Source organism: Trachemys scripta, chromosome 22 (genome assembly GCF_013100865.1).
Source record: "Trachemys scripta elegans isolate TJP31775 chromosome 22, CAS_Tse_1.0, whole genome shotgun sequence".
Classification (NCBI taxonomy): Eukaryota; Metazoa; Chordata; order Testudines; family Emydidae; genus Trachemys; species Trachemys scripta.
The window spans coordinates 697,165-724,137 of record NC_048319.1 but is presented as its reverse complement, the minus strand read 5'-3'; the positions used below and the strand labels follow the sequence as shown (position 1 = coordinate 724,137).

The 26,973-nt window shown below is 39.9% G+C and overlaps 1 protein-coding gene across 12 annotated transcripts in view; it reads right to left on the bottom strand.

Moving 5' to 3' along the window:
- Window positions 1–26,973, bottom strand: part of MYO9B (myosin IXB) — a 61,769-nt gene that overhangs the window by 22,148 nt on the left and 12,648 nt on the right. For 8 of the 12 annotated variants that reach the window (XR_004643759.1, XR_004643760.1, XR_004643758.1 and 5 more), the window contains exons 2-18: window positions 21,596–21,690; window positions 17,447–17,509; window positions 16,133–16,232; window positions 15,313–15,413; window positions 14,844–14,973; window positions 14,199–14,288; window positions 13,612–13,728; window positions 13,111–13,245; window positions 10,256–10,377; window positions 9,499–9,640; window positions 9,031–9,226; window positions 8,325–8,400; window positions 5,651–5,740; window positions 4,303–4,416; window positions 3,019–3,058; window positions 2,220–2,342; window positions 1,280–1,360 (exon numbers count right to left, since the gene is read on the bottom strand). Coding sequence is in view for 8 of the 12 variants with exons in the window: in XM_034755514.1 (XP_034611405.1) it covers window positions 1,280–1,360; window positions 2,220–2,342; window positions 3,019–3,058; window positions 4,303–4,416; window positions 5,651–5,740; window positions 8,325–8,400; window positions 9,031–9,226; window positions 9,499–9,640; window positions 10,256–10,377; window positions 13,111–13,245; window positions 13,612–13,728; window positions 14,199–14,288; window positions 14,844–14,973; window positions 15,313–15,413; window positions 16,133–16,232; window positions 17,447–17,509; window positions 21,596–21,690 (1,815 nt within the window). In the remaining 4 variants the exon portion in view is untranslated. The remainder of the gene's footprint in view (window positions 1–1,279; window positions 1,361–2,219; window positions 2,343–3,018; window positions 3,059–4,302; window positions 4,417–5,650; window positions 5,741–8,324; window positions 8,401–9,030; window positions 9,227–9,498; window positions 9,641–10,255; window positions 10,378–13,110; window positions 13,246–13,611; window positions 13,729–14,198; window positions 14,289–14,843; window positions 14,974–15,312; window positions 15,414–16,132; window positions 16,233–17,446; window positions 17,510–21,595; window positions 21,691–26,973) is intronic. The other 4 variants (XM_034755516.1, XM_034755522.1, XM_034755518.1 and 1 more) reach the window with 2 other exon arrangements.

The following is a 26,973-nucleotide window of genomic DNA, read 5'->3' as shown; positions in this document are numbered from 1 at the left end:
TTTGCAACTAAACATTGACTTAATACTGCTTTGAAACTTTACTATGCAGATGAAAAATGCTGCTTTTATCCATCTTAATTTAAATGAAACAAGCACAGAAAGTTTCCCTACCTTGTCAAATCTTTTTTTTTTTTTTTAAACTTTCCCTTTATTTTTAATAGTTTACATTTAATACAGTACTGTACTATATTTCCTTTTTTTGGGGGTCTGTGCTGCTGCCTGATTGTGTACTTCCAGTTCCAAATGAGGTGTGTGGTTGACTGGTCAGTTTGTAACTCTGGTGTTCATAACTCTGAGGTTCTACTGCATACTGTTAATTTTGTGATGTAGGTTCTTTGAGGAAGCTTGGAGAAGTTTGCTTTCTGCCTTAATTTCTCTAACTAGAATTCTTGGGGCAGAACTGCTTCCTGGAAGTTGGACATTGGTGTTTGGACTAGATTCCTGAATAAGCATATTACCTAATTGCAGTTTATGATCTCCTCTCTTCGAGGACTGGTGTCTACAGTGTAAATGAACAAGCTGCAAGAAGAAAATACCCAGACTCCACATTGGTTTCCCTTTGGATGAGGAGAAATCTGCAACCAGCAAGACCCTGGCACCTGCTACCACTTGACAGAAGAGCAACAGCACTTTACACGGCATAGCAGAAAAAATAACCAGAGTAACCAAATAATACAAAGAATTGCATGCTTGTTACTATTCATCTTTGGATTCTTCTTGGTACTTCTGCTAGAACTAACAGCGGAGCAACTAGCGCCAAATGCCTGAGGTGCAGACATCTACCCACAAAGAACTGTACTGAGACCCACTAATTCATTCCACACATGCCACCAAATAGCTGTCTGATGGTAACTGCATCCTATTGCTACCAACCTGAGTAGAGCTAGAACTGGTTGCTAAGTCCCTTGAACCAGCCAGAACCATAATCCCCAAGGCTGCTGTGATGACAAATTTTATAAGAGGCCTCCTATGGCTATTTTGACAAAAGCCATTTGTTGATGGCATCAATCAATTAATACCTCCCCACAACACACACAAGTCCCTTGCTTTCATTACATTCTCTTCAAAAACCTAAGAAAGGGCTAAGAATTATTTCATGCACTACTATCTTTTTGTCAAGTATCCGAGAAAGCACAATTTGCCTTTAACACATGCTAGTTGCACGCTGCCTTAAAGCAAAGTAAAATCAAACATGTTGACAACGATACATTGATGGGGATGCCCTATCTGTACATCCAGTAATCAGACCAACTTAGCTCTGGGAGGCAGAGTGACCTACCTTCTCAGCATTGGAGCGGATGCAGCGGATGAAAAATGGCTCAGCTTTCCCCAGGGTCTCCAGTAATTTATTGAGGGAGTTCTGAAATGAGACATTCAATACACTCTTTCTTCAAATATCACTATTTTGATTTGCCTTTGGCAATAGCTAAGAATGTTCTTTAGCCATGTTGCTTGAACGGACAAAAACACCCCATGCACACTGTGCTCTCACTCTCCATCAACGCACAAAGGGGTGCACACCCAGATCATACCTGGCACTGCCCATGGGGCTGCCCAGAGATTGGCCTTCATAGGATAAAGCCAGATCTAGGAACTTCACTACATGATGCCTGGTGTGATGCTGTCAACTGTGGTCACTTTGGTTGGCACAATGGTCCTTAGTACACTGTGTGCGTTTGATGATGATGATGATGATGATGATGATATTTTGGCAATAGCGGACCTTCCTCCTATGAGTACAATTCCCCTCTAGTCTTATGGCTAATCAAACAACAATTGGTCTGATAGGGGGCCTTAGGTGCCACCATTTCATCTCTTTTGTGTTAGTTTTTTCCTTTCTCTGCCAGAAACATCGAGGACACCTTCACCTCTAATCCTTGGAGATACTCAAACAATGGCGAGAATTAGGTGTTTGTGTAGCTTATTACTGACCTATCACTGCCTACCCCATAGGTGCTGACTGCCAGAAGGTCCTATTTTTTTGGTGACACAGGGCAGACCACAAGTGTCAGAAGATTGCATAAGAGCTAGGAGAATGAGCTGATCATCTATATAGGGAACTTGCAAACAGGTTTAGGAAATAAACCAGAAGTCAGATCTATTCAGGGACAGGTCCTCAGTGGTGTGCATTCACTGCATACTCCATGGCATAGCAGTGGTTTCTGATTCTCTATGAAGGCTGAAATATCTACATATCTCCAGTTCAGAAACTCGTTTACCTGAAACTGTGCACTTATGCTAGGTGGTTTCTTCTTTTTGTGTAGGTGTAAGAGGGATTTTGTAGTTCGATCATGCAGAGTCATGCTCACTATAAGCTTCAGAGACTTGGAGTCCAGCAAGTTCTAGAACAGAGAGATTTGCTGTTTTCACTCAGTCAACATACATCTATATAAACTGTGATCACACTTGTTATATGGAAAACGTTGAAGCCCTCAGTGAGTCTCATGATTTTTATTTTAAACCTAAACCATCCTCTTCCAAATACCGAAACCACCATTTCTTTTTCAAGGACAGGAAAGGAAAACACACAGCCTCCCCCCGATACTTCTGCCCCTTGTGGACTAGTCAGTGGCTCTGCACATGTGTCATCTCCCATATCGTAATGCAGGTAGGTTCCATCCACAAGTAGTCTCTACTGCCCAGCTGCGTCACAGATCACCTGTGAACTCTAGTCGAGCTCCAGAGCTCTAGAATTCAGTAGGTTTATCTCAGATAATAGTATCTGGACAAGAGTGTTCCTGGCTTCTAGGAACACTGAAATGTGCTTTCTCCACATATTTAGCTATTCCTTAAGCCTTCCAATTACATGCACACCGCTTTACAGAAAGAGGATTCAAGAAATATTTGTGTAACTCTTCAGATAAAAGAACAAACTGTACCTATAAAGCAAACTCATCTTTTGGATGTGAAAGGGAGATGGAGATTTTTCTATATTCTAGAACAGTCTTTCCTGACGCAAGATGCATATTCATTACTTGCAAAACCCAAGACATCTTAAAATGTGCTGAATAAATTTACCTTGGGAATGATCTGCTTTTGTTTGGTACTTCTACTCTTCCTGTTAAAATATTAAAGATTGTTTAAGAAACAATACATAATATGATTTTTGTTAGTTCAGCATGTTAGCCATGCCTTGCAAATTAGACCATGCTAAGATGCAGAGCAGAAGAGAATGAATGCAAGAGCTTCAGGAGGTGTTCATGCATACTTAGGAGTTCCTTATAACTGATTAATGCAGGGAATGCAAGCCACTTTTTGAGGAGACGGTTTTGCCAATTTCCAATACCTGCAGTATCAGCAAAAAGGAAATGTTTTATCTACAAATATAATTCACAGCTGTTAAAGAAACACTGATTGCTGCATATGCTGTATTTGCTTTAAAAAATAAAACAAAAACAAAACACATGCTATTAGTCTATACAACCAACTGTGCAGTCTTTGGAAATCTCCTTATCACACTTATGCACTGCCAAAAGGCTATGCCTGCTGGTCCCAGCATCACTTTGTGAGAGCAGGGAGCTGTTCACAGCTGGACAGCACATGCCCCAACATGCCAGTTAGGAATTCTAAGGCCTGACTAATGAGATCATCTCCAGGACTTCCTAGGCTAAGGCACAAAGATACCAAATGGAATGAGGCAGTGAACTGGAAAATGAATCCCTCGGGAATGGGGCTGCATTTCACTCCTTGCTAATTCCTGCAGTGTTAACCCTTTGGTGTAAGGTGTGCCCCAGATCAGTGTCAGGCAATTAATATCCCATTATTATACAACCTATTATAGATTCATTTTCATACATATATACACCTGACAGTTAAAGACACTGGATCTAGGAACGTATGTATTGTTAGCCTATGTCCTGCACTTTGGGAAACTATTCGTTTATATTTGCTTATGTTCATAGGTGCTGGAATTAGGGGGGTTGCTGCACCCACTGGCTTAAAGTGGTTTCCATCATAGACGGGGTTTACAGTTTGGTTCAATGGCGCTCAGCACGCCCGCTATAAAAATTGTACTTATGTTGTGAAACTTGATTTTCTGTAGTGTTCCAATAACTGATTTGTTCTATACAATTTGTGTTTAGGGGCCAGTTGGTATCAAAAGCAGAATTTAGCATTAGCTAGTGCAAAGGAAGCTGCAGCCACTACAGAGGAAATAGTTTGCTCACAATTTCTGTATTGTTTAAATTAATCTTAAGAGAAGCTTGCTCTACTGTCACAAAAATAACCATTTTGTTCTGGACTGTAATAACTGCTTCATTATTGTTGCACTTGCAAAGTAATATCAGGAGCACCAAAACTCACAGGAAATGGATGTGAGGTTGCTGAAGTCGGCTGAGTGACCGAAGCAGCCTACAGGGATCTTCACCCTGCCAGGGAAGTCCTTTTATGCTCTTGATGATTTGGTCATGCAAGTCTCTAAACGATCCACAGCCAGATAAAGACAGCCATGAGGGAGAAAACAAGGGGATAAAAAGGAAGTCCCATCACCCAGTATGTTCTAAACAACAGCAGGTCCATCCTAGGCTACTTTTTCCCTAAACATGAACATTTCTGGAAGAGAAACTGCTGGCTTGACAAATCAATTAGTGCCCCCATGTTTCAAATATCAGGGTCAAGTGTCTAGTTATTTTCTAGGACTACTGTCCATTTGATGCACACTCTTGGGTCATCAATTCTGAATGCACTGAGGATCACAGCTTTTCACCAATAGAAGTCAACACAGTCAGCAAGTCCTTAATGAGATGTCCAAGGAAAACTGTGCAAACAAATAGCTAGGAGCAAAGGAGCAAAATGACCCAAAAATGGAAATTGCTCCCTTGTAGAGAAATAAAATTTTAAATAGCCTAACATGTGCAAAGAAGCAATTTTGTGAGCTATTTGAATGGTCTTTAGAGACAATATTTGAGACTTTTTTGCACTTAATCTAGCAATAAATATAAATATTTCTTTGAATAGCTTCATATGATTGAATGTTACAGTGGGTCTGCTTAGCACAATGTCATGAAAAAGTAGACCAGAAAGCTAGATGTTGCAGGAGAACTTGAAACTGCACCAAAGTGAAGTTTTACTTCTCCCATTTCCAGTTCAAGTTATTTTTTTAAACTCATGTTTAGCTTTTAAAAGTCAGCCTGGGATGGTCTCTAATTAGTGGTTGAATCAATCAGTTTAACCATGCACCATGCTGGGGAGTGTCACATCTTGGCAAAAAAAACTTACCTTCTTTACTTTCCAGAGAGGCACAAACCAAAAATATAACAGAAGTGTAAGAAGTCACTTCTGACCATAAAATGCCATCGCCATTCTACGCTGCTCAGTCAGGCAGCACCAACCATTTTAAAAAAAGGTATTTATTCATTGTCTCTAGTTCCTTTGACAGTTCTTTTTAAGAAAGCTGTTAATTTTTTTTTCATTAAAATACTAAAGGAAATGAGTGATACTATGGCTGATAGTTTTATTGGCCTACTACGAGTTCAGTGTGGACTTCAGTTGCACTTGGCTGAAAGTGTCCAATTTGCTATGAACCAGTTATTTTATGATGTGTAACACTCTCTGAGGCTTGTTTTCTGCCCTGACCATGCTCAGAAGGTGCATCTGCTCAGGAATGTGCCTCCCTGGTCTCCAACTACAAAGTCTTCTCACTTCTACTTACTTCTTGCTTTCATAAAAAGCAATGATGTCTTCAAAAGCATTTATATCGAAATCCTCAGAGCAATCAAATGAGAAATCAAGCACTGAGCAGCTGCAAAAGGAACATGTATAGAACCTAAATATTGTATGGAAAGGTAAATATGCAGAGACAGAGAGATGATCAGAACCAGCTCTGTAAGGAATCTCCTTGCTCCCAACCACTTCACTATATTTTCAGTGATCAATGCCATACTCCTAGAAACAAAGGCTACAAAAGTATGGGCACTCTTATGGATTTTTCAGTTTTCAGGGTCCAATAGCAAGGGAAGGCATGTACAACATAGAAAGCAACATACAGTAATTACAGATGGATAGTTTAGAAACTTAGTGGTAAGGCTAGGTTCAGAGTTTACGTCAGTGATATTCGGTAGCACTGTTTCTTATTTAACAACCAGGTGGAGCATCTCCTTAAAAAGACTTTATATGTATAAACTATTCTTTCTTACACGCAGACAGATCTTTGTTATTTTCCTTCCTGTCTTCAGAACATTTCAAGTAAAGCAGCATATATGAGTTTATCTGCTCCTTATTTCCAGCTGAAATCTGGTATCCCAGCCAGAGGCTGGGAAATTGGATTATATCTGGATTATTACTCCAAATTGCGTATGAGTAGGAAGAGTGGATATGCTCCAGAAAGCAAAATCTTAAAATTCTATAGCAGTAACAGAATGAGGGAAAGTTGGCACAGAAGTGATATCTAGATGAGAGAGCATATAGACAGCTCCAGTTTTCTTCATAGCGCACTTTTACATCATATTGGTATCCTATGCTGTCAAATCCCTGAGTCAAGGACTGTCTTATTTAGATATTTCTACAGCACCTTGTATAAGAGGACCCTGATGCTTAATTGAGGCCTCTAGGCCAGGGGTGGGCAAACTTTTTGGCCCGAGGGCACATCGGGGTTGTGAAACTGTATGGAGGGCCGGGTAGGGAAGGCTGTCCCTCCCTCTTTCCACCCCCTGACTGCCCCCCTTAGAACCCCTGACCTACCCAAACCCCCTGCTCCTTGTCCCCTGACCGCTCCCTCCCGGGACCCCCCGCCCCCAGGATCCTGCCCCCATCCAACCACCCCTGCTCCCTGTCCCCTGACTGCCCCGACCCCTATCCACACCCCCGCCCCGACAGGTCCCCCAGGACTCCCATGCCTATCCAACCCCCCCGTTCCCCGTCCCCTGATCGCCTCCCCATCCAACCACCCCCTGCTCCCTGAGACACCCTGTCCCTTATCCAACCCCTCTCCTTCCCCGCCCCCTTACCATGATGCTCAGAGCGGTGAGCTGAGGCTGCGGGGGAAGGGGGAACAGCAAGGGAGGGGCCGGGTGCTAGCCTCCCTGGCCGGGAGCTCAAGTGCCGGGCAGGATGGTCCCGAGGGCCGGATGTGGCCCGTGGACCGTAGTTTGCCCACCTCTGCTCTAGGCACTACTGTAACACAAAAAATTAGACTGCATTCTCAGAGGTGCAGGGACTACATCTTCCTCAGTGTCTGGAAAGTGGCTAGCAAATGGAGGGTGCTACTGTGTAGGTTCCCTGCCCAGCACTTTGGATCTTATTTACTGGATACTTCACCACAAGGCAATATTCCTTCTGTTCCTTTCTCCATGCTGCTCTCTATGCATGGAGCTACAGTAGAACCTCAGAGTTATGAACACATGGGAAATGAAGGTTGTTTGTAACTCTGAAATGTTCGTAACTCTTAACACAACATTATGGTTGTTCTTTCAAAAGTTTACAACTGAACATTGACTTAATACAGATTTGAAACTTTACTATGCAGAAGAAAAATGCTGATTTTAACCGTCTTAATTTAAATGAAACAAGCAAAGAAACATTTCTTTATCTTGTGAAAAAAAATTTTTTAAACTCTCCCTTTATTATTTACGTTTTTAATGTTATCGTTTATGTTTAACAGTACTGTACTGGCTTTTTTTCTCTCCTTTCCTTTTTTCTTTTTTTCCTACCTCTTGCTGCTGTGTACTTCCGGTACCAAATGAAGTGTGTGGTTGACCGGTCGGTTCGTAACTCTGGTGCTCATAACTCTGAGGTTCTACCATAATTCCCAATGATAGCACAGCAACCTCCCCACCCTCCTCTTCCAAATCCCTCCTAAAACCCACTTCTTCCACATTCATTCAATGTTATTCAGGCATTTTTGGCCTCCCAACATTTTAGAAGAGGGGTAATTAAAGAGAGATATTCCAAGTGAACAGCTTCTTCTGAAAGAAGAAGAACAGGAGTACTTGTGGCACATTAGAGACTAACAAATTTATGATACAGACTAACACGGCTGCTACTCTGAAAGCTTCTTCTGAGTCTCTCGTCATAATTTATACAGCCTAAGAATACTAAGTAGAGAGCAATTATGCCTCATATAGTGAATCTCCTATTTTTTGTACTACTTCCAATTGTTATTTGTATTAATAGGAAGAACTTAACACAATTGCCAAGATATTGAAAAAAGAAATTAGTTGTCAACCAAGCATGTGGATAGCAGTGTCACTAGTACTATGTACAACATGGCCCGGCAGCGTGGGGCCCTTCCCCACAGGGTATATCAACTCTTCCCTACTATCCTTAGGATACTGCCCATTGTTCTGTTTAAATGGCTTTGATTTAGAGGCCAAGCATGTGTCTCTCACCGATAAACTTTTTCTACTGGTGTATTTGCTCTCTGGAGTTCTCCCAGGGGAACCCGGGGTCCGTGACGCACCACACCTGTTGTGGAAAGTAAAGGACAGTGCTCGTTAAGTTTGACAAATTTATTCACACAATGGAACATACAGCATTTCAATCACAACTGCAGAAATATACCTGAGGGTCTAAAGTTTTACTCCAACTACAGCTGGCAAACTCATCTCTTCAAAAAGCTCTTAAGACTGAATATTAATTATTAAAGGTGAAACAATCTAGTTTATAAAATTGGGATCTCAGTGGGGATGACAAAATGCCATTAAATAAGGAGTGACAGGCAGATAATACCTGCTATGCATTAGAACTACCTCCATCACAACTAGCTTTACAAAATATTTTATCATATTTCACACACTGTTTCTAAAGTAGGCACTGGTGTCAACCGACTTTCATGCTGGGTGTAGCCATAACACAGGATTTAAAAGCAGGAATTCCTGACTTCTGAACTCAGGTATAACAACATCTATGCCCTTCTTGGCCTTGGACAAGTTATTTAAACTGTAGGACACAGTTTCCCCTTCAGCATTAAGCTTTAATATTTTCTATCCTACAATGTCTGTAGGATAGAAAATCCCTTAGATCTGTTGATATAAAGATAACAGCAACTGTTTGTATTTAAAAATATTTCCAGAGTGGTTTCTCTGTGCTCAGTACCTGCAGTTTTCTGGGCTCTTTGACGTCCTGCTTCTGCAAAGACAGCCATCGCTCGAATTGCTGCCCGCAGAATAGCCCAGCGGAACACAGCCACTGGGTCCATTCCTATCAGCTCCCGAACGTAGGCACTGTCACTACTTCGCAGCAAAGCAACAATATCTGGTCTCATATAATCCATGTTCTTCTCTCGGAAATCCTGCAGAACAGAATCACCAAGCCCGAAACACTAAATCAGAAAGGATTCCCATGGAACTGTGTTTTGACTAAGGGGATGTGTCAGCCTGAGTAATTTTTAACATGGTCTTGGTCTTCACTCCAAGACTTTCACAAAAAAACTAATCCAACTCTAGTGACACACCAAGTTTAACCCAGACCCAACAAGTTTTCTGTTTATACTGAAATGTAGGGTAGGAAAGGGAAAAGGAAAGGAAAAGGGCCTTTGGTGACTATTCAAAATCTGCTACATACCTTTATCTGATATTTAACTTTCCCTGCAAAGTGCCGGATGATAAAAGCAGGTTCCTTCACTGGTGTCCCAACAAAGAATTTGTTCTCCTCATGTTGCTGCTTGAACTTTGCAAGTAGGGTTTGGTTGGTGGCATGTGGAAAGCTAAGGACATAAAGTAGGAAACAGAGTGGGAAATGTCAGCTTCTTGCTCTCCAAGTATGAATGAAGGTAAGCCTGCTCATACAGAGAGCTGTGAACTGGTACAGTCCAAGATGTCACTAGCAGTGACAAACTGGATAAATATGCCCTACACAGGGGTAAGCAGCTTACAGTCCCGCTTTGGCGCTTAGAGAGCTGAGTTAAAGAGTTAATTTGAGCAGAAAACAGTCCACCGCAAAGCAGAATACTGTATTTAGAAACATCTATTGTACATATAGACATTTCATACCCACCTTCCACTATCAAACTTTGTAAGGACTGGTACTAAGTAGTTACATCTTACAGCACTTTCATAATTACATTCCACAGCCATGTATTTCATACTATCTCCATAATTATACAGTGAAAACTCCAAGTTTTGTTTACAGCAGCACTCAAGGACACCAACATACTGGCGTAATTTCTCAGAGAGGAATCCGATTTAGCTGTACGCTGTACATATGAAGATCCCTCCCTCCCCTTAATCTGTTATCTACCATAACCATTAACTTCCTCTATTTCTGACATTTTCCCTTATGACACACACAGCAAGTCCTGAGGAAGAAACTTGATACTTACTTGCTTTCTTCATCTAGCAGATAGAAGAGGCCAGTGGGCTTCTTGCTGATTAAGTGAATGCAGGTCACGTTATCTGTATAGTCAATATTGTGCCAAGCGATCCCTTCACTTTGATACTCCTCCTGTGCAACTCAAGAAAATTTCCATATCACCACAGCAGCCAACCCTGTCAAGCCCTGCTAACTAAACACTGCATCCCACATCAGGTAGATACTGCCAGGTTTCAAGTTTGTTAGTTTATACAGTGGCAGTGAGAACCAGAAAAAAAATATTTCACTTATAGATACTAAATCATAGATTCTCTAATTAATATTTTATTTCATCTCTGTATGGTAAATTCCATAAGCCAGGCAGACCAGGCCTACAAAACACTGGGGAGTGAGACACAGAATCCATTTCTCTAAGGGCGACTGGCAGATATGTCTTGCCTGCAGTAAGCATTGCCTTGGTTCAGAAGATTTGGAGTTTTGTTTAATAAAGCTGTGCAAAGTACACTGCCACATACTTCTGTGCCAAACAACCTAGCAGTGCCAGCTCCACAATCAGCTTTTCTTCATGCTGTGAAAGCCAGAGGCAAACTGATTTGGAGATAATACACTTACAATTCTGAGTAATGTATTTACACACCGGTGAAAAACAGAACCACGTGTTTAAAAAGAGAGAAGCAGCAGAATGTGAAGCGGAGGTGCTTTCTTCATGATGGATGTTAGAAAATGCATCCTTGTCAATTGAGTGGAACTAAATCTGTCCAATTTATCTACTCTGTGTGATTTATAGGCACAACACGCTACAAAAAATGGTATTTAAGTTCTATGAACAAGTCCCTACTCAAAAAGATATATAAAGAATCCCTGAGGGAACCCACGCAGACAGAGATACAGGAAATGAATTACTTAAGGATTAAGGCTGTTCGGGAAAACAGAATTAGAAAAACAAAAAAACAGCATATAAACTATTTACTCTGGTTAGTCTGGATAACAACCCTGTCCTAAATTACTATGCTGCTGGCTCTCTACTGTGTTTACTTATGAAATGTGTGTGTTTGAGCAACTTTTTCCTTTACTTTTTTGTTTAAAGCTATTTACACACTGTTCATAAGATACATAATACAGAGCAATTTATCCCTCACGCAGATTGACCATAGGACAAACTATTTTGTCATGACCCAGAAAAGTTTTTGTTTTTTTCTAAAGCCAGCAGCAAGAAAACAAAGAAACAACAAGCCTAAGGACACAAGACCAGATTCTAATCTTGAATGCTGCACCACACATCAAAACACATTGTAAAATCAAATACCATGCACACACAAAGTGCTCTAGCTGATTTTACAGGACACACAGCATATAATTGATATGTATCCATGCAGTTAAGTACATTCTCTAACAACCATCAAGAGGGGGAAGCAATGAGAAAAACTGAATATTTTAAATACTGAATGTGTTAATGAAGACATTTAAAATTAGGAAAGTAATAGGTTTTTCCCAGATTGCAGAACAGAAGATGCAGCGTACCTTATTATTGGATACTATTTCTGTTTCTATGAGATGTGACAATTGAAAGATTAATAATTTTTGGTTACAGACCCAGGACCAGTTAAAGCCAGAGGACAGAAAGATAAATCTCTATTATCCCATTGAGCAAACAAATGAGACTTCTCTCAAGCACTTTACTGCAGTTAAATACAAGTTAATAAAGAAACTGGACCCACAGGAAAACAGCCAGCTAACCCCCCTTTATACTGTTAGCTTCTGAAGTCGCACGGATTGTGGAAACACCTGTACAGAGACTTCTTGCCAGCCAAGTTGTTACAGAAAGGTTAAAGACATATACAAGTTTACATTCTCTGTGGTAACCATAAAACACTCTCTTGCTTACATATAGTCTGATTTACTATTATTGTATATGGGTTTTGTTCTACATTTGTTCAGAGCCTAGCACGGGGGGAGGAGAAGAAGAGGGTGTGTGTATCCTGGTCCATGACTAGGGCTCCTAGCCACTCTGGTAATAATAATGGCTTTTAATGCCGTCTCATCTACGCGCAACATAAACTAATTATGGACATGCTGAGAAGCATCACTCTGAATCTCCTCATTCTTATTCGTTTAGAATATTGGCCAGATGTTTTCAGATTTACCAGGTACCTCCTATTTAATAACAATATGCCAGTGCATACATGTAAATCCAGTACCATCAAATAAATGCACATTGAGACACTCTGGTGCCATATGCCCCAGAATGGTAATTTCACTCTATATGCACACACCCAAAAATATGACCCATCTATTTTAACTGCATTAAGACTAATTCACTGCAGGATATCCAGGTACAAGCAACTAAACAGAAGTATTTATGAACGGATGAAATAATTTGAAACGAACCTCAACTGCTTTCCCAAACCTTTCCAAATTAACTTCCTTTTTGGCTACAGGAAGTTGATGAAGTTTCAGTCCCAAAATTTGTAACTTAGTTCCATTGTTATTTTGTGCTCGCCTCATCTGTTTTGTATCCTGGTGATGTAGCCCATCTTCTGTTTAGACTGAGCTCTTTGAGGCAGGAGCCGTCTTTGTTGTGCATGTACAGTGCCTGGTACAATGGGACCCTGGTACCCGAATGGGGCCTCTACCATAATACACACACACTCCACAAAATAAACTAGGACCTGAAACAGGATTTTTAACTAAATACTTTCACAACTATAATGTTACAGCATAAGCTTTTGAAGAGGGGATACTTTTAATTTTGTGCAATGGTTAGGCACTTTATAAAGCGAGACAAATCAATACATGAATAAAAGTTTTTACTACCCTCCTTAAACTTTTGCTGGGAGATCATGCCTTCAATATGTGCTTTCTTACCTGTTCTAATTTGAAAATGTGTTGATTGAAGTAATACTGAAGCTGCTCATTTGCATAATTTATGCAGAACTGTTCAAAACTGTTGGTTTCAAAATCTTCAAATCCAAATATATCGAGCACACCAATGGACAAGCACTAAGAAAACAATGCAGAAATCCTGTTAGGTAGGCCATCATGAAAGTGAGTTAATCATACAATTACAATTGTGGTTGTTGACCATGCACTAAGCATGAGTAATATTGTCTATTCTAATACGACTGGCATGTTTAAAATTTTAACAAACACTTTTCAAGATGATAGAAGATCATTGTCTTTTTGACACCTATCTTGAAATCCCAGCTCTAGTGAAGTCATTGAGAATATTACCACTAACTTCAATTGGGCCAGGATTTCACTCCATATATTTGAGCGTACTGTCTTCTTGGGTGATCTTTGTTAGCGTTATGTGCACAATTACAATAGCTGAGTTTAGAAGGGTATTATTTCTGGTGAAGAACTTACTGTAACAGATTCTTCCATATCTTTCTTATTAAGAAGCGCATGATTAATTCGCAGAACAATCCAGTCAAACAGGGCACTGTACAGTGACTTTGCCATTGAATCACGAGCTGTGATAGCCTGCAAATAAAAAACAGCTCATTAAGTTGGCCTGAAATATGAGGACTTTCCTACAGTGGTGCAGTATCAGTCAGAAAAAATAAGATTGCTCCACTGTTGAACTTTTCACTGACATAGTATAAGGGCTTTCAGTGCCCTAGCTTTGGTTTTGTTTGTTTTTATTTTAACATTCATTTGTATTGACTCACTAAATGTATAATACACAACTTTTTCCACAAGCTGACAATGGGAGTTTGGCCATGCCTATTTAAAATATGTATTTAAGTTAATAAAGTAAAAATCCCACAGCAATCCAACAACATGATAGTCACAGCTCAGATGTAATCAGGGACTATTTTCTGGTTAGTGATTTTAAAGAGTAAGAAAAGCCCAAGACAACTGTTCTAGCATTTTTACCAACAGACTCCCAATGCAGGTCAGCTATAGGGTAAATGGCCAAGTTCCTTCTTCTAATGCCTTTAGACACTCACCTCGCTGAGACTATATGGCAGGATAAGTTTGTCATTAGCAGTCACCGTTTTTCTTTTTGTCAGCACTTCGACTAAAATTTCTCGTTTAACCTTCACACAAAAAGCAAGAAAAACAAGAGTTACTGACAACCTTAAACGTTAGCTACCTGACCAACAGCAATATGGTGACAGCGGTAGTTACTAATTCCTCAGATACCGAAGTCAAACCCTTAGGACAACTACAGCTGTGGTTGAATAAGTTTTACAAGTCCTTGAGCTTCTTAAAATCCTTTTTTCAGTTTACATGCAGTTAGGATTGATTTCTTTAGTGGGAAGGCCCCAATACTGACAATCTAAGCTCCACGTCTCTGCTCCTGATACAGAGCTGAAGAACTAACAGAGTAACCAGATTTTACCATTCCCATCTTTTGGGTTGTATTTCACCCCCTTTATCTCTCCCTGTCCCCAAGAAAGTCACTCACAGCGTGCACATTCCTATTCCGTATAGCAAGCTGGCTCCGTTCCCCAAGAAGATACCCCTACAATACTCCTATGCCAGTTCTGGGGCATGCTGAACTTGAGCAACAAAATGCTCCCAAGAAGTTATTGAGGCAGAACATGACAGCAGCTTAATGTTTATGGCACTCATTAAAGGGAATACTCTACCTTCAGAAGCTGAGAGAGGGTGTCCAGTACTTCTGGGGGCCCCACTTCCAACCCTTCATCCCGACCTGTGGCTCTCTTCTTGTAGGTAACATTGCCCAAGTAAAGAATAGCTGAGAGTACTGAAAAGATCCTGAAGAATAAAAACAATAGTGACTTTTTTTAAATTGCTGTTCTAATTAAAGTTAACAGGTTAATACAGCTAGAGTGCATAACAGAAACACAGCCACATCTATTTGAAGAGATGTAGATAACACAACTGGCCTACAGCAGCCCATAAAAGTAGCCCTCTACTTTCCCTGCTTTCTAATGGGCTTAGCAAAGTAAATATAGTTTTGATGTCTTACAAATTAGAACACACCACACCATTCTGTTCATAATGCATTTTTACAGCACAGACAGCAATACAGACTACTTCACATCAATTTCACTGCCAGCTGTCTGCAAAAAGAGGCTAAACAATTCTACTTACTGTTTTTTAGTTGCTGGAAGAAAGCCAACCATCTCCATGGCTTGTTTTAATCTTTCAAAATCATGGCGCAGATCTTCCCCGTCTTCTATTTTCAAGTTATGCTACAGAAAAGCCCCACAACAATTCAGTTCACATAAACACATTGAACAACAGAGATACTAGCACAACTCTTATGCAACCACTCTAATGAAGGAAGATGAACCATCCAAAGTGCAGGCCTGAAGCAACTTTTGTTTTGCTCTGGCAAAGTCCAGAATTTTGTTTATTTCAATTTTCTTACAGCAACTGCAAGACTAAGCTCTTACTTCAAACGCATACTCTGTCCCGTTTCCTCAACCAGTCTCCAGCTGAAAGATGCTATAAGCACAATCAACAGTCTTCAAACAGAAAGTGCAGTCTAATTACTGATATTGAGGTTGAGAACATCTCTAAAATAGTTCTACAAAGGGAATTTAGTGTCATGTCAATATGGTGCTCATAGGTTCATCTTTAGGACCTGCCATGATCTCTAATATGGGGTCCAGAAAGCTGAAGCATAGACAAGTTTGGGGAGGGTTAAGTCTCATCCACAGAGAGAAGAGTAATGAGTGGTTCATACCACGGTTTGTGCTGTTGATGCTCATGTTGCTGCATAGCTAAGAAGCAATGTTTTGTCAAAAAGCCACCTTTGCCATGTGAACTAGTTTCTAGATAGAGAATCATCACAGGACACAAGAGGAAACAAAGATTCTCTGCTCTGGTGTCCTTTATCACTACAACATCTCAAAGAGGGACACAGCACCTTCATCACTGAAGTTACACACAGAGTACCAACGTTTACCTGATTGAGGTAGAAATAATCTTCAGGCTGCTTGAGGTGAAATTCTTTACGTTCTTCCTCACTGACTCCAAGTAACAAATAATAAAACACATGGTAGTTCCTATAGATTGAAACATATTTCTACTTAATGAAGATATGACATTGGTTTCTCTTTAAGCCTTACATGCTTCCAAATTGATAAAACGGCACCTTTGCCATAATTACTACATTACATATCATTAGTGACACATACAGTGTTTAGAAAAAAATCCCAAGGAAGAAAATTACTCTTATCCTCTCATTTGTTCTTTATTATTAAAGTAATAAATAAAGAATTGTACTTCTATGGTAGAGAATTTACTTAGAAAAAGTAAAAGTGCATAATTTGTTTTCCCAGCACATACATCCAGATAAGCAGCACTGGTTCGAGAAGAAGAAACCTTTATATGAAATCTCAAAATGGCTTAAATATTTCCTCCTTCTGGGTCCACTGTCACAAATTCATTTGTATGTAGCAGTGTCCAAGTGCACAAAGGGAAGGTGCTTAAAGGTGACTTGCAAAGGGAAAAGAACTGGGCTGGCGTCATTTTTGCTTTTATGATGACTGGAAAACTAGTGTCAAGGAACAGCATTTTAACTTCAATTGCTAGTTAACATGTTGGATAAAGAAGGTCTTTGTACTCCCACTCCCATTAACGTCATAGAGCTCACAAGTGATCCGAGACAGACCCCAGCCTCCAAACAGTTCTTCCACCAAAACTGGGCTTGATACTTCAGATATTTAAGGTAAAAAAAAAAAAAAAAAACCAACCAAACAAGCAGAAAAGTTCTCTGAAAAACCTTCAGGCCTTCTACATAAATCATAAGCAGTGGGAAGGGGTGTGTGGGGGGGGGGGGGGAGCCCAATTTGTGAAAAACTTTGTGCGGCTCACCTTTAAAATGTTTAATGTCTATTAGCTCTAACAAATACTGGCACCATGACATGACTGAGCTAACTTTATTTTCGTAACTCTAAATAATCCTTGTTATCTGATCAGGACTGGCAGCCATCATGCTAGGAGTATATTTCTAGAGAGCACTGATCAGTACATATTTAGCCAGTATTAATTTGGGTTCAGTCCAGCCTTTTGACAGATACACAAACTGCTGATGACCTGCCCACACATACCAGCAATTCACCCCAAACTCTTCTCATTGTGATCTAGTCTCTTGTCAGGAGAATTAGACAATTGTGGAATTTCATTTATATGAAAAGACTGTGCTTAGAGAGGTGGACATCACTGATTATGGAAGAGACATTCAAACAGACAGTACAAAATACGAATCTCCTCTTACCTTTCATCCTTTTCCTGAGAGACCAGGCGAGATTTTTCGAGCAGATATTTTTCAACAACAGCCCTGCAATCCCCCAAAAGAAATAAAACATGAATGGGGCAACACAGTCAAACCGAGCATCTGGATATTAAACACTAAACAGCAACTAGCTACAAGTGAGTTTATGAAGATTTCATACACCCTAGAGCTCAGGGTAGAATGGCCTCCTTGTCACCTCTGATAGCCTGAGACAAAAAGCTCAGTCGTATTGTGCTGGCTTTGAGAGGATACAATGAGAATGCTTGAAATGGGCAGCTACCCTGAGGAACATTTATCTTTTTGGTGCTTTATCTTGGTAGATCTAAATGGAAAACGATTAAACTAAGATTAGCTGTTGCTGTAAAATCATAAATACTGTACACAACTTGATTTTGCCAATAGAGCTGCTTATCACTTTAGGAACTCAAGCAAAGGCCACAACATTCAGAGAGAATATAATAGAAACATTGTTGCCAGACTTCCTGAATTTGCTGGCCCATACTGGACCACCCCACCAGCCACAGCGGGAGGTCAGAAAGCAGGGAATTCTATGTTGGAAACTGTATGGCGAGTAAGCGACAGAACAATCTACTCTTCCACAGGGGATACAAACGGACAAAGAATGAAGCCAGAACTGAAGTAGCCTTTTCTCATGCTGGAGACAGAAAACAAATGAATTCACATGGTACCAATCTCCTGAGTTGGGGTGACTTCATCTGTAAAGATGCCAAATTAATCCAGAATAATACTTAAAGCACTGAAACAGAGTGGAGGCTTGTTGTTCATCTCTGACGTGTGAAGAAACAGCAATGATATAAATAAGACTTTTCAATGGAACATTGCAGCGAAACCAGTTAACTGTTACAATTTCAATACCTGGCATAACACAGACAGGTTTGCGGCATAAACCAAAACTCCTTTTTAATGTTCTAAACTATCTCATTCCACCTCATGAAAGCAAACATTTAATGTGTTTACAGAAACATGGTGTGATGCTGCTATGTATTCTGCATACAAAGTTTATTCACCAAGACAGAAACAGATTTCAACGTCTGACATTAGATGGATAATTAAGTGCAGAGACTACACACAGAAGGCAATTATTGGACAAAACCTATTACTTGTAATGAAGGGTCCAGTATAACATCTAACTGTTGCTGTAATAAATAATCTTTCATCACTTTACATACCTGATATAAAGTTATTCCACTTTTGGATAGCAGCACTCCTAAAGAATAACCTGCAATGTTTAGTATCTATTGCAGAGTTCAAGTTATATTTAGACACCATCGTATTGATTTTTTTAATGCATTTTGTAACTACGATGCCCTAGCTAAAATGAATCTACATTTGGGAACATTTTTTGCCAACCCACATCTAATCCTCCACTCCTCTTCAGCTACATTAAGCCCAAGTAATAGCTAATGCATCGGTACAGAGTTTTAACTACCTTGTTTAGTGTCATCATTTTCTCCTGCACCTGTCTTTCAACTGGTGTGTGACTTTTCTAAAAAAACTTCCTCACTTCTATTTCACTTCTCCCCAAACTCTTTTCAAATAGTAGATCTGAAACTATTTTAAATTACAACATGGAGAGGACAATGAATTACATGGAACAGCCACCATTTAGCAGGAAATTAAATATACAGTGACAATCTTAAGAACATAAGAATGGCCACAGTGGGTCAGACCAATGGTCCATCTAGCCCAGTATCCTATCTTCTGATAGTGGCCAATGCCAGGTGCTTCACAGGGAATGAACAGGACAGGTAATCATCAAGTGATCCATCCCCTGTTGCCCATTCCCAGCTTCTGGCAAACGGAGGCTAGGGACACTTCAGAGCATGGTTTTGCATTCCTGCTATCCTGACTAATAGCCATTGATGGACCTATCCTTCATGAAATTATCTAGTTCTTTTTTGAACCCTGTTTATAGTATGGGCCTTCACAACATCCCCTAATTTGGTGACCCCTAGTTCTTGGGTTATGAGGAGTAAATAACACTTCCTTATTTACTTTCTCCACACCAGTCATAATTTTATAGACCTCTATCATACCCCCTCCACTTGTCTCTTTTCCAAGCTGAAGAGTTCCACTCTTATTAATCTCTCCTCATATGGAAGCTGTTCCATACCCCTAATCATTTTTGTTGCCCTTTTCTGTACCTTTTCCATTTCCAATATATCTTCTTTGAGATGGGGCGACCAAATCTGCACACAGTATTCAAGATGTGGACATACCATGGATTTATATAGAGGCAATATGATATTTTTTGTATTATCTATCCCTTTCCTAATGATTCCCAACATTCGGATAGCTTTTTTGACTGCCGCTGCACATTGAGTGGATTTTTTCAGAGAACTATCCACAATGACTCAAAGATCTCTTTCTTGAGTGGTAACAGCTAATTTAGACCCCATCATTTTATATGTATAGTTGGGATTATGTTTTCCAATGTGCATTACTTTGCATTTATCAACACTGAATTTCATCTACCATTTTGTTGCCCTGTCACCCAGTTTTGTGAGATCCTTTTGTAACTCTTTGCAGTCTGCCTGGGGCTTAACTAGCTTGAGTAGCTTTGTATCATTTTTTCCAGATCATTTATAAATAATACGTTGAACAGCACTGGTCCCAGTACAGACCCCGGTGGACACATTGTTTCCCTCTCTCCATTCTGAAAACTGATAATTTAATCCTGCCCTTTGATTCCTATCTTTTAAGGAGTTACTGATTCATGAGAGGACCTTCCCTCTTATCCCATGACAGCTTACTTTGCTTAAGAACCTTTGGTGAGCGACCCTTGTCAAATGCTTTCTGAAAATCTAAGTACACTACATCCACTGTATCACATGCTTGTTGATCCCCTCAAAGAATTCTAGTAGATTGGTGAGGCACGATTTCCCTTTACAAAAAACATGTTGACTCTTCCCCAACAAATCATGTTCATCTAGGTGTCTGACAATTCTGTTCTTTACCATAGTTTCAACCAGTTTGCCTGGTACTGAATTTAAGCTTATCAGCCTCTAATTGCCAGGATCATCTCTGGAGCCTTTTTTAAAAATTGACATCACATTAGCTATCCACCAATCATCTGGTACAGAAGCTGATTTAAGTGATAGGTTAGATGCCACAGTTAGTAGGTCTGCAATTTCACATTTGAGTTCCTTCAGAATTTTTGGATGAATACCATCTGGTCCTGGTGACTTACTGATGTTAAATTTATCAAATTTTTTCGAAAACCTCCTCTAATAATACCTCAATCTGGGACAGTTCCTCAGATTTGTCACCTAAAAAAAATGGCTCAGGAGTGGGAATCTCCCTCACATCCTCAGCCACGAAGACTAATGCAAAGAATTAATTTAGTTTCTCCGCAATGGTCTCATCTTCCTTATGTGCTCCTTTAGCATCTCAATCGTCCAGTGGCCCCACTGGTTGTTTAGCAGGCTTTCTGTTTTTGATGTACTTAAAAAAAAAAAAATTTGCTGTTACTTTTTCAGTCTTTGGCTAGCTGTTCTTCAATTTCTTTTTTGGCATTCCTAATTATATTTGTACACTTCACTTGCCAGAGTTTATGCTCCTATTTTCCTCAATAGGATTTAACTTCCATTTTTTTTAAAGGATGCCTTTTTGCCTCTGCTTCTTTTACTTTGTTGTTTAGACAATATCTTAACTTGTATTAACTACATTGTTAATTGTATTACTAATTTAAACTGTGTTATTAAAAACATGGCTGTGTAGGGATATATTCAAATAGATTAATTATCTTGGCCAATGTGGCCTATCATACAGAGCACTGGACTGGACTCAGGACATCTGGGCCTATTTCCAGCTCTACCAGTAGCATGCTGGGTAAGCTTGGGCAAGCCTCTTCCCCTGTGTGCACCTCAGCAAACTGGGGATGAGACGAATACTGACCTCTGACCTACTGAGGAAAAGCACTAGGTATTGTTTTTACGTGGGCTATGAAAAATCCAAACGAAATGAAGTTATGTATCTCTGAAATCACCATCCACAGAAACAGATCATTCACATATGAGGAATGCTCAAATGAAAAGATATTTCATACTCCATCAAGTCTGCACAAGAACATATAGTTTAGCTCCAGAAAGAACTTCATGCCATACTTACCCTCGGACAATACCATTCTCCAAATAGTTAACTTGAATGAATTTTCCAAAACGACTGGAGTTGTTGTTATGGGCTGTTTTTGCATTTCCGAAAGCCTGTAACAAAGCACAGGGTGAATCTATATTTTCATCAGTGAAACAGAGTAAGCTGGTACATAGCTTCCACTGTTCATTGTTCATCCAACTACTGGTTGGCACTAAACACCCAAAATCCTAATGAACGAGCAAGTTGCATGTGCTATAAAAGAGTGAACAGTTGCTAAGACTCCTTTCTTATTTGTCATATATCAGTACATTTTGCTCAGACAATATTTCAGGATTTGAGGAAGGGGGCTCTTAAATTTATTAGAAATTACTTTAATATGCAACACGAACAGCCAAGATTAAAGAAAGCTTAACAAAGGAAACCTCAGTTAAACAGCCTGAATTCATTAGAAAGCAAGTATGAGCTTAGAGAAGGATCTTGTGTAGGGGAAAAAAGCTGCAACTACCAAGGAAGTACCTCTCCGTAGTCAAAACCACAAAGTGAGCAAGCTTCCTGTTCCCAAAAATGAATCCCACCCTCTGTGTTACAAAGTAATATAAAAGTTGCTTTGTCTTTAAAGAGAAAATATGAAAATAAAGTCTGTTTTGCAAAGTTAGCCTATTTGAATTCTGAGGATTAATCAAACTAATCTTGTATGAAAAATGGAAGTTCACAGATATGGCTTTGCTTAGCAGAAATTCATCTTGGAATTGCTCTCAGAATGAACTGGTCCTTTCAACATTTTTTCAACTAATGAATGAATTTTAGGTTCATTAGTATTTCTCATGAAGAGACTTGCATGAGCAGCTTTCAGGAGTAGAATTCAGTCTGACAGTCTAAAATCTCTGACCAGAGAAACAATAATTAAGCTGCTAGAATTTGTTTCCTCTTTTTTCACTTTAATGAATAACTTTCCCCAGGCTCAGAGAAGGATGGAAGAGGAACAACAAATACTGCAGCCAGGACACTACAGACAGTAGATCACTACCTCCAATGCCTCTAACACAGGGGTTCTCAAACTTCACTGCACCACAACCCCCTTCTGAGACCAAAAATTATTACACGACCCAGGAGGGGGGACTGAAGCCTGAGCCTGCCCAAGCCCCGCTGCCCTGGGGGGGCAAGGCGGAGCCCAAGGGCTTCAACCCCAGACAAAAGGCCTGTAACCTGAACCCTGCCACCCAGGGCTGAACTCTCGGGCTTCAGCTTCAGCCCTGGGGCTCAGGCTTCAGCCATGGCGACCCCATTAAAACTGGGTCGCAACCCACTTTGGGGTCCTGACCCACAATTTGAGAACTACTGCTCTAACACAATGACATGTCTGTTCAGCTTGGCATGCCCCATCCGAAAGGGTTCCAATTTAAATGTCATTAACCCACCTACTCAAACTCTGCCTGTATTGCTGTTACAGATTATAGATCAGTTTTGGCCTAAAATTATTTGAATGTGTCCACCGGGGTCTGTACTGGGACCAGTGCTGTTCAACGTATTATTCATAAATGATCTGGAAAAAATGATACAAAGCTACTCAAGCTAGTCAAAGGGTTAATTTAGGAGTAGCTGAGGGCAGGAAGCTAGGGATGGGGGGTGGGGGGTGGGACAGTCAGTTGGAGATGAGCTTTCAGGAGTGGGGGTTCTTAGGATGAGCAATGTGTATGTGGAATGAGCAGGTAGAAAGGATGTGTATGCATGATGAGTGAGGAACGAATGGTGTCTGGAATAGACATGGTGCACATGGAATGGGTGGATCTGAGAGTGGAATGAGTGGCTATATCTATGAAGAGTGAGTGGATGGGTGGGTGCAGAATTAGAGGATGCACAACTGAAAGGAAGTAGGTGCAGAAAGCATTTTGTCTGTGGAATGCATGTGTAATGAGTTGGGATAAAGTGAAAGAGGGTGTGTAATAAATGTGTGGAGTGGGTAATTAGGATAAATGGGCAATATGTATTTACAGATATATGTACATTTATGCAAATTAATGTAAATGACCACAAAATTATTTTTAAAAGCATCTGCTAGGTTTTTGTTTCCAAGTGTTGCAGGTATTGGCTCCCTTTTGTTGTAACTCTCACCCGATGTTAAGACTTTAAGATGCATTCCATGCCAGGCAGTCTCCCTGTGGAATCTATACCCTAGAAGTGCCCATAGATTTCATGATTATGCATCCCAGAGAGATCATAACCTGAATAGTCTGTGTATTAATGGAATGCACCAAATCTGAAGATATCAAGAGCTCCAGCACAGGAAGAAAACATTATTGAAACCTGTGTTATCCTATACTTAAAGTTGTAAATTGGGAATTCTGAACAGGAACACTTGCTGCTGCTTAACAGACAGCACTGAAAACAGTTTAATGTCCCGCCATATCCCTAACATTTAATTGTGACTTTTTAAAATGTTTATCATTTGGTATTAAATCTTAATAAAGATCCTTTACACATTTTTTAAAAATAGCCAGAAGTCAAGACAAAAATCAAACCAAATTAAGGTTTTATAGCTGAGATATATTTAAGGGGATCTTGTCATTTGATTAAAATGCACACAGAAATGACCTAGTGCAGTCAGAGTGTGGAAAGGCAGTAATTTAGAAAATATTACACCCCCAAGTGTGAACTTTATCTGCAGAAAGTTCTGCCACAAACATTTCCTGTGAAAACTTCAAGCAGCCCCAGTTATGAATTCCTAGATGAAATTTGTGTTTCCTAATATAACAAATCCATGGAATGATTTCACCGAAAGGCCATGTATGACACAATCCTGAAAATGACAGCCATAAGTAAACCACTGGTACAGTTATGGCGTAAGCATCAATGGTGCATTGCATCAACGCTAATCACGCTGTTTCGTTTGCAGTTCTCATTGGAATCCATACTTGTACTAGAGTACACTACACTGTTGCAGTTGCACTGTCAAGGACACATTTTCAGGATTGCAATCAATTAATGTTTACATCCTTGTAAATTGCATATTACACATCAGCTACTGAGATACTGAGCATTAGCTATGGATTTATGATTACAGCTTTGCTTGTGTTATATCACCAGCATTCCTTAATATATTCTTGTTAACCACCACCTAACAAGTAATTCTCAATGTTATCTCTTTGATTTTACTCCACTCACAGGCACGGACCTCTGAGGGAACACGCAGATAACCCATTTTGGATATGTCTGGTATATTTAGAAAACTTGGCTGATTAATCTATTTTATAGTTAATGGAACTGATGCCAATCCATAAATGGGAATTCTTGTGACATCAGAACAATGAACAATCCATGACACAAGAAGTTAAATCTGCCCCTCTCCACCAGGCATTGGTTTAGCTATGGCTTTCAAGATAACGTCACCAATTACTTCTCATTTAGAGTAAAAAAAAAAAATCAGCAGTATTATACCTCACCAAACTGCAAACTAGGAAAGACCCCCGTAAAGGATTCGTAGACCTACTCTGCAGAGAATCAACTACACCTCTACCCCGATACAACGCGACCCCATATAACACAAATTCGGATATAACGCGGTAAAGCAGTGCTCGGGGGGGGAGGGGGGGCGCGGCTGGGCTGCGCACTCCGGGCAGATCAAAGCAAATTCGATATAATGCAGTAAGATTTTTTGGCTCCAGAGGACAGTGTTATATCGGGGTAGAGGTGTACATGCAAAAAAATTAGTCTTAAGGCTGTCAGTTTGCCACCTACTAAAAAATCCACACAGTGTACTAGGTTTGCCCAAGTACAATCTATCTACAAGCAAGCAGGCATCCTGGAGTTAGTTAATAAGAAATTCCATAATCCTTGTTTGCTGAAAGACTTTTTACTGATTACTCATGCAAGCAATGCATATGATTTAAAACTATCCAATGGCTCAGATGACCTCACCTCTGGTATTTAGTCTAAGCACACAGCAAATTCTCAAAAGAGGATATAAAATATGTTTTATATAGTTTTTTTAAACGTGTTTACTGGTTTTGTCTCTGTCAATTACACACATTACTCCCTTTTACACATTCTAAATAGCCAAAAATTTCAAAATACTGAGTAATGTTTGACCTTACACCCAAAATCAGAAGCAAATACCACTTCAGCATGCTTTTTACCCCTTACTTCATAGTGCTCTATATCATGGAGGACAGGACTGAGCATTATTTACTGTATAATTTGGTGAGGTTACTAAAATCAAAAGTTACATTTTCCTCTTAAAACCAGCAAAGCTGAACAATGTTTTAACAGGATTTACAGGTGCAAGCTACACCATATTAAGTCAGGTCTAAATTAATTTAAGAGGGTCCACTCACAAAGTTTCACCAATTTATCAAAGTCTGTTGTTCTTTTTTAAAATCACACCTTTAGTTAAAACAGAACAATTGTGTGTGGGGACCAGGCCTAAATAAGTTTTAATTCACAGGTTTAGTTATTTCTGAGCAAGTCTGTGTGTGGACATACTTCTTTTGAAATAAAAGTATCTATACAGACTCGTGTTGAAATAAGAGGTGTGAATTAATGCCAATTTAATTATTTCAGTGCAAGTTTGTGTGCAGACCCCAGGTAACTGAAAATAAGGGTCTATAAATGAAAAAAAAAATCCCTGCTCACAAAACCCTCCCAAAGTGAAAGTAACAAGAAAGGAAACCTAGACAGTCATAAAATAGACACTGTGGTTGGCTATTAAATCACATTTTAATGAGGACTTGTAGAACCACAAAAGAACACACAGAGTCCACAGATTGCCTTATAAATAGGATATCATTGCCCACAACTACAAAAGTGAGAAATATCATGACAACTGAAGACTGCATTGGGAGAGGATTGGGTATAGGTATAGGCATAGAGCACTGGTACTTGAACCCAACATTTAAAATATGGTAACTCCTAGAGGCCTCAACTTGGACAGGGCCCCATTGTGTGAGGTACTGCACATACAGATAAAACAAAGACAGTGCAAGCCTAGAGCTCAAAATGTAGAATTATGAGGAGACAACTAGTGGATAAACAGAGATTTTGGGGTGGAGTGAGGAACATGAAGAAACACCTCCACAGTCAGAGAATTGCCACAGTTCTACAATTTCACTCCGAGCCACTGTGTATGTAAGGACCAAAGCCAGAATTAGGTCCACAATGTCCATTTCTAATGATAGAACTGTCCAGTTTTATGCGATCATGCATATCATCATCAAGAGTGAACTAGTTTCAGAGTAGCAGCCGTGTTAGTCTGTATCCGCAAAAAGAAGAACAGGAGTACTTGTGGCACCTTAGAGACTAACAAATTTATTAGAGCATAAGCTTTCGTGGACTACAGCCCACTTCTTCGGATGCATCCGAAGAAGAACATATATTGAGGAGATATATATACACACATA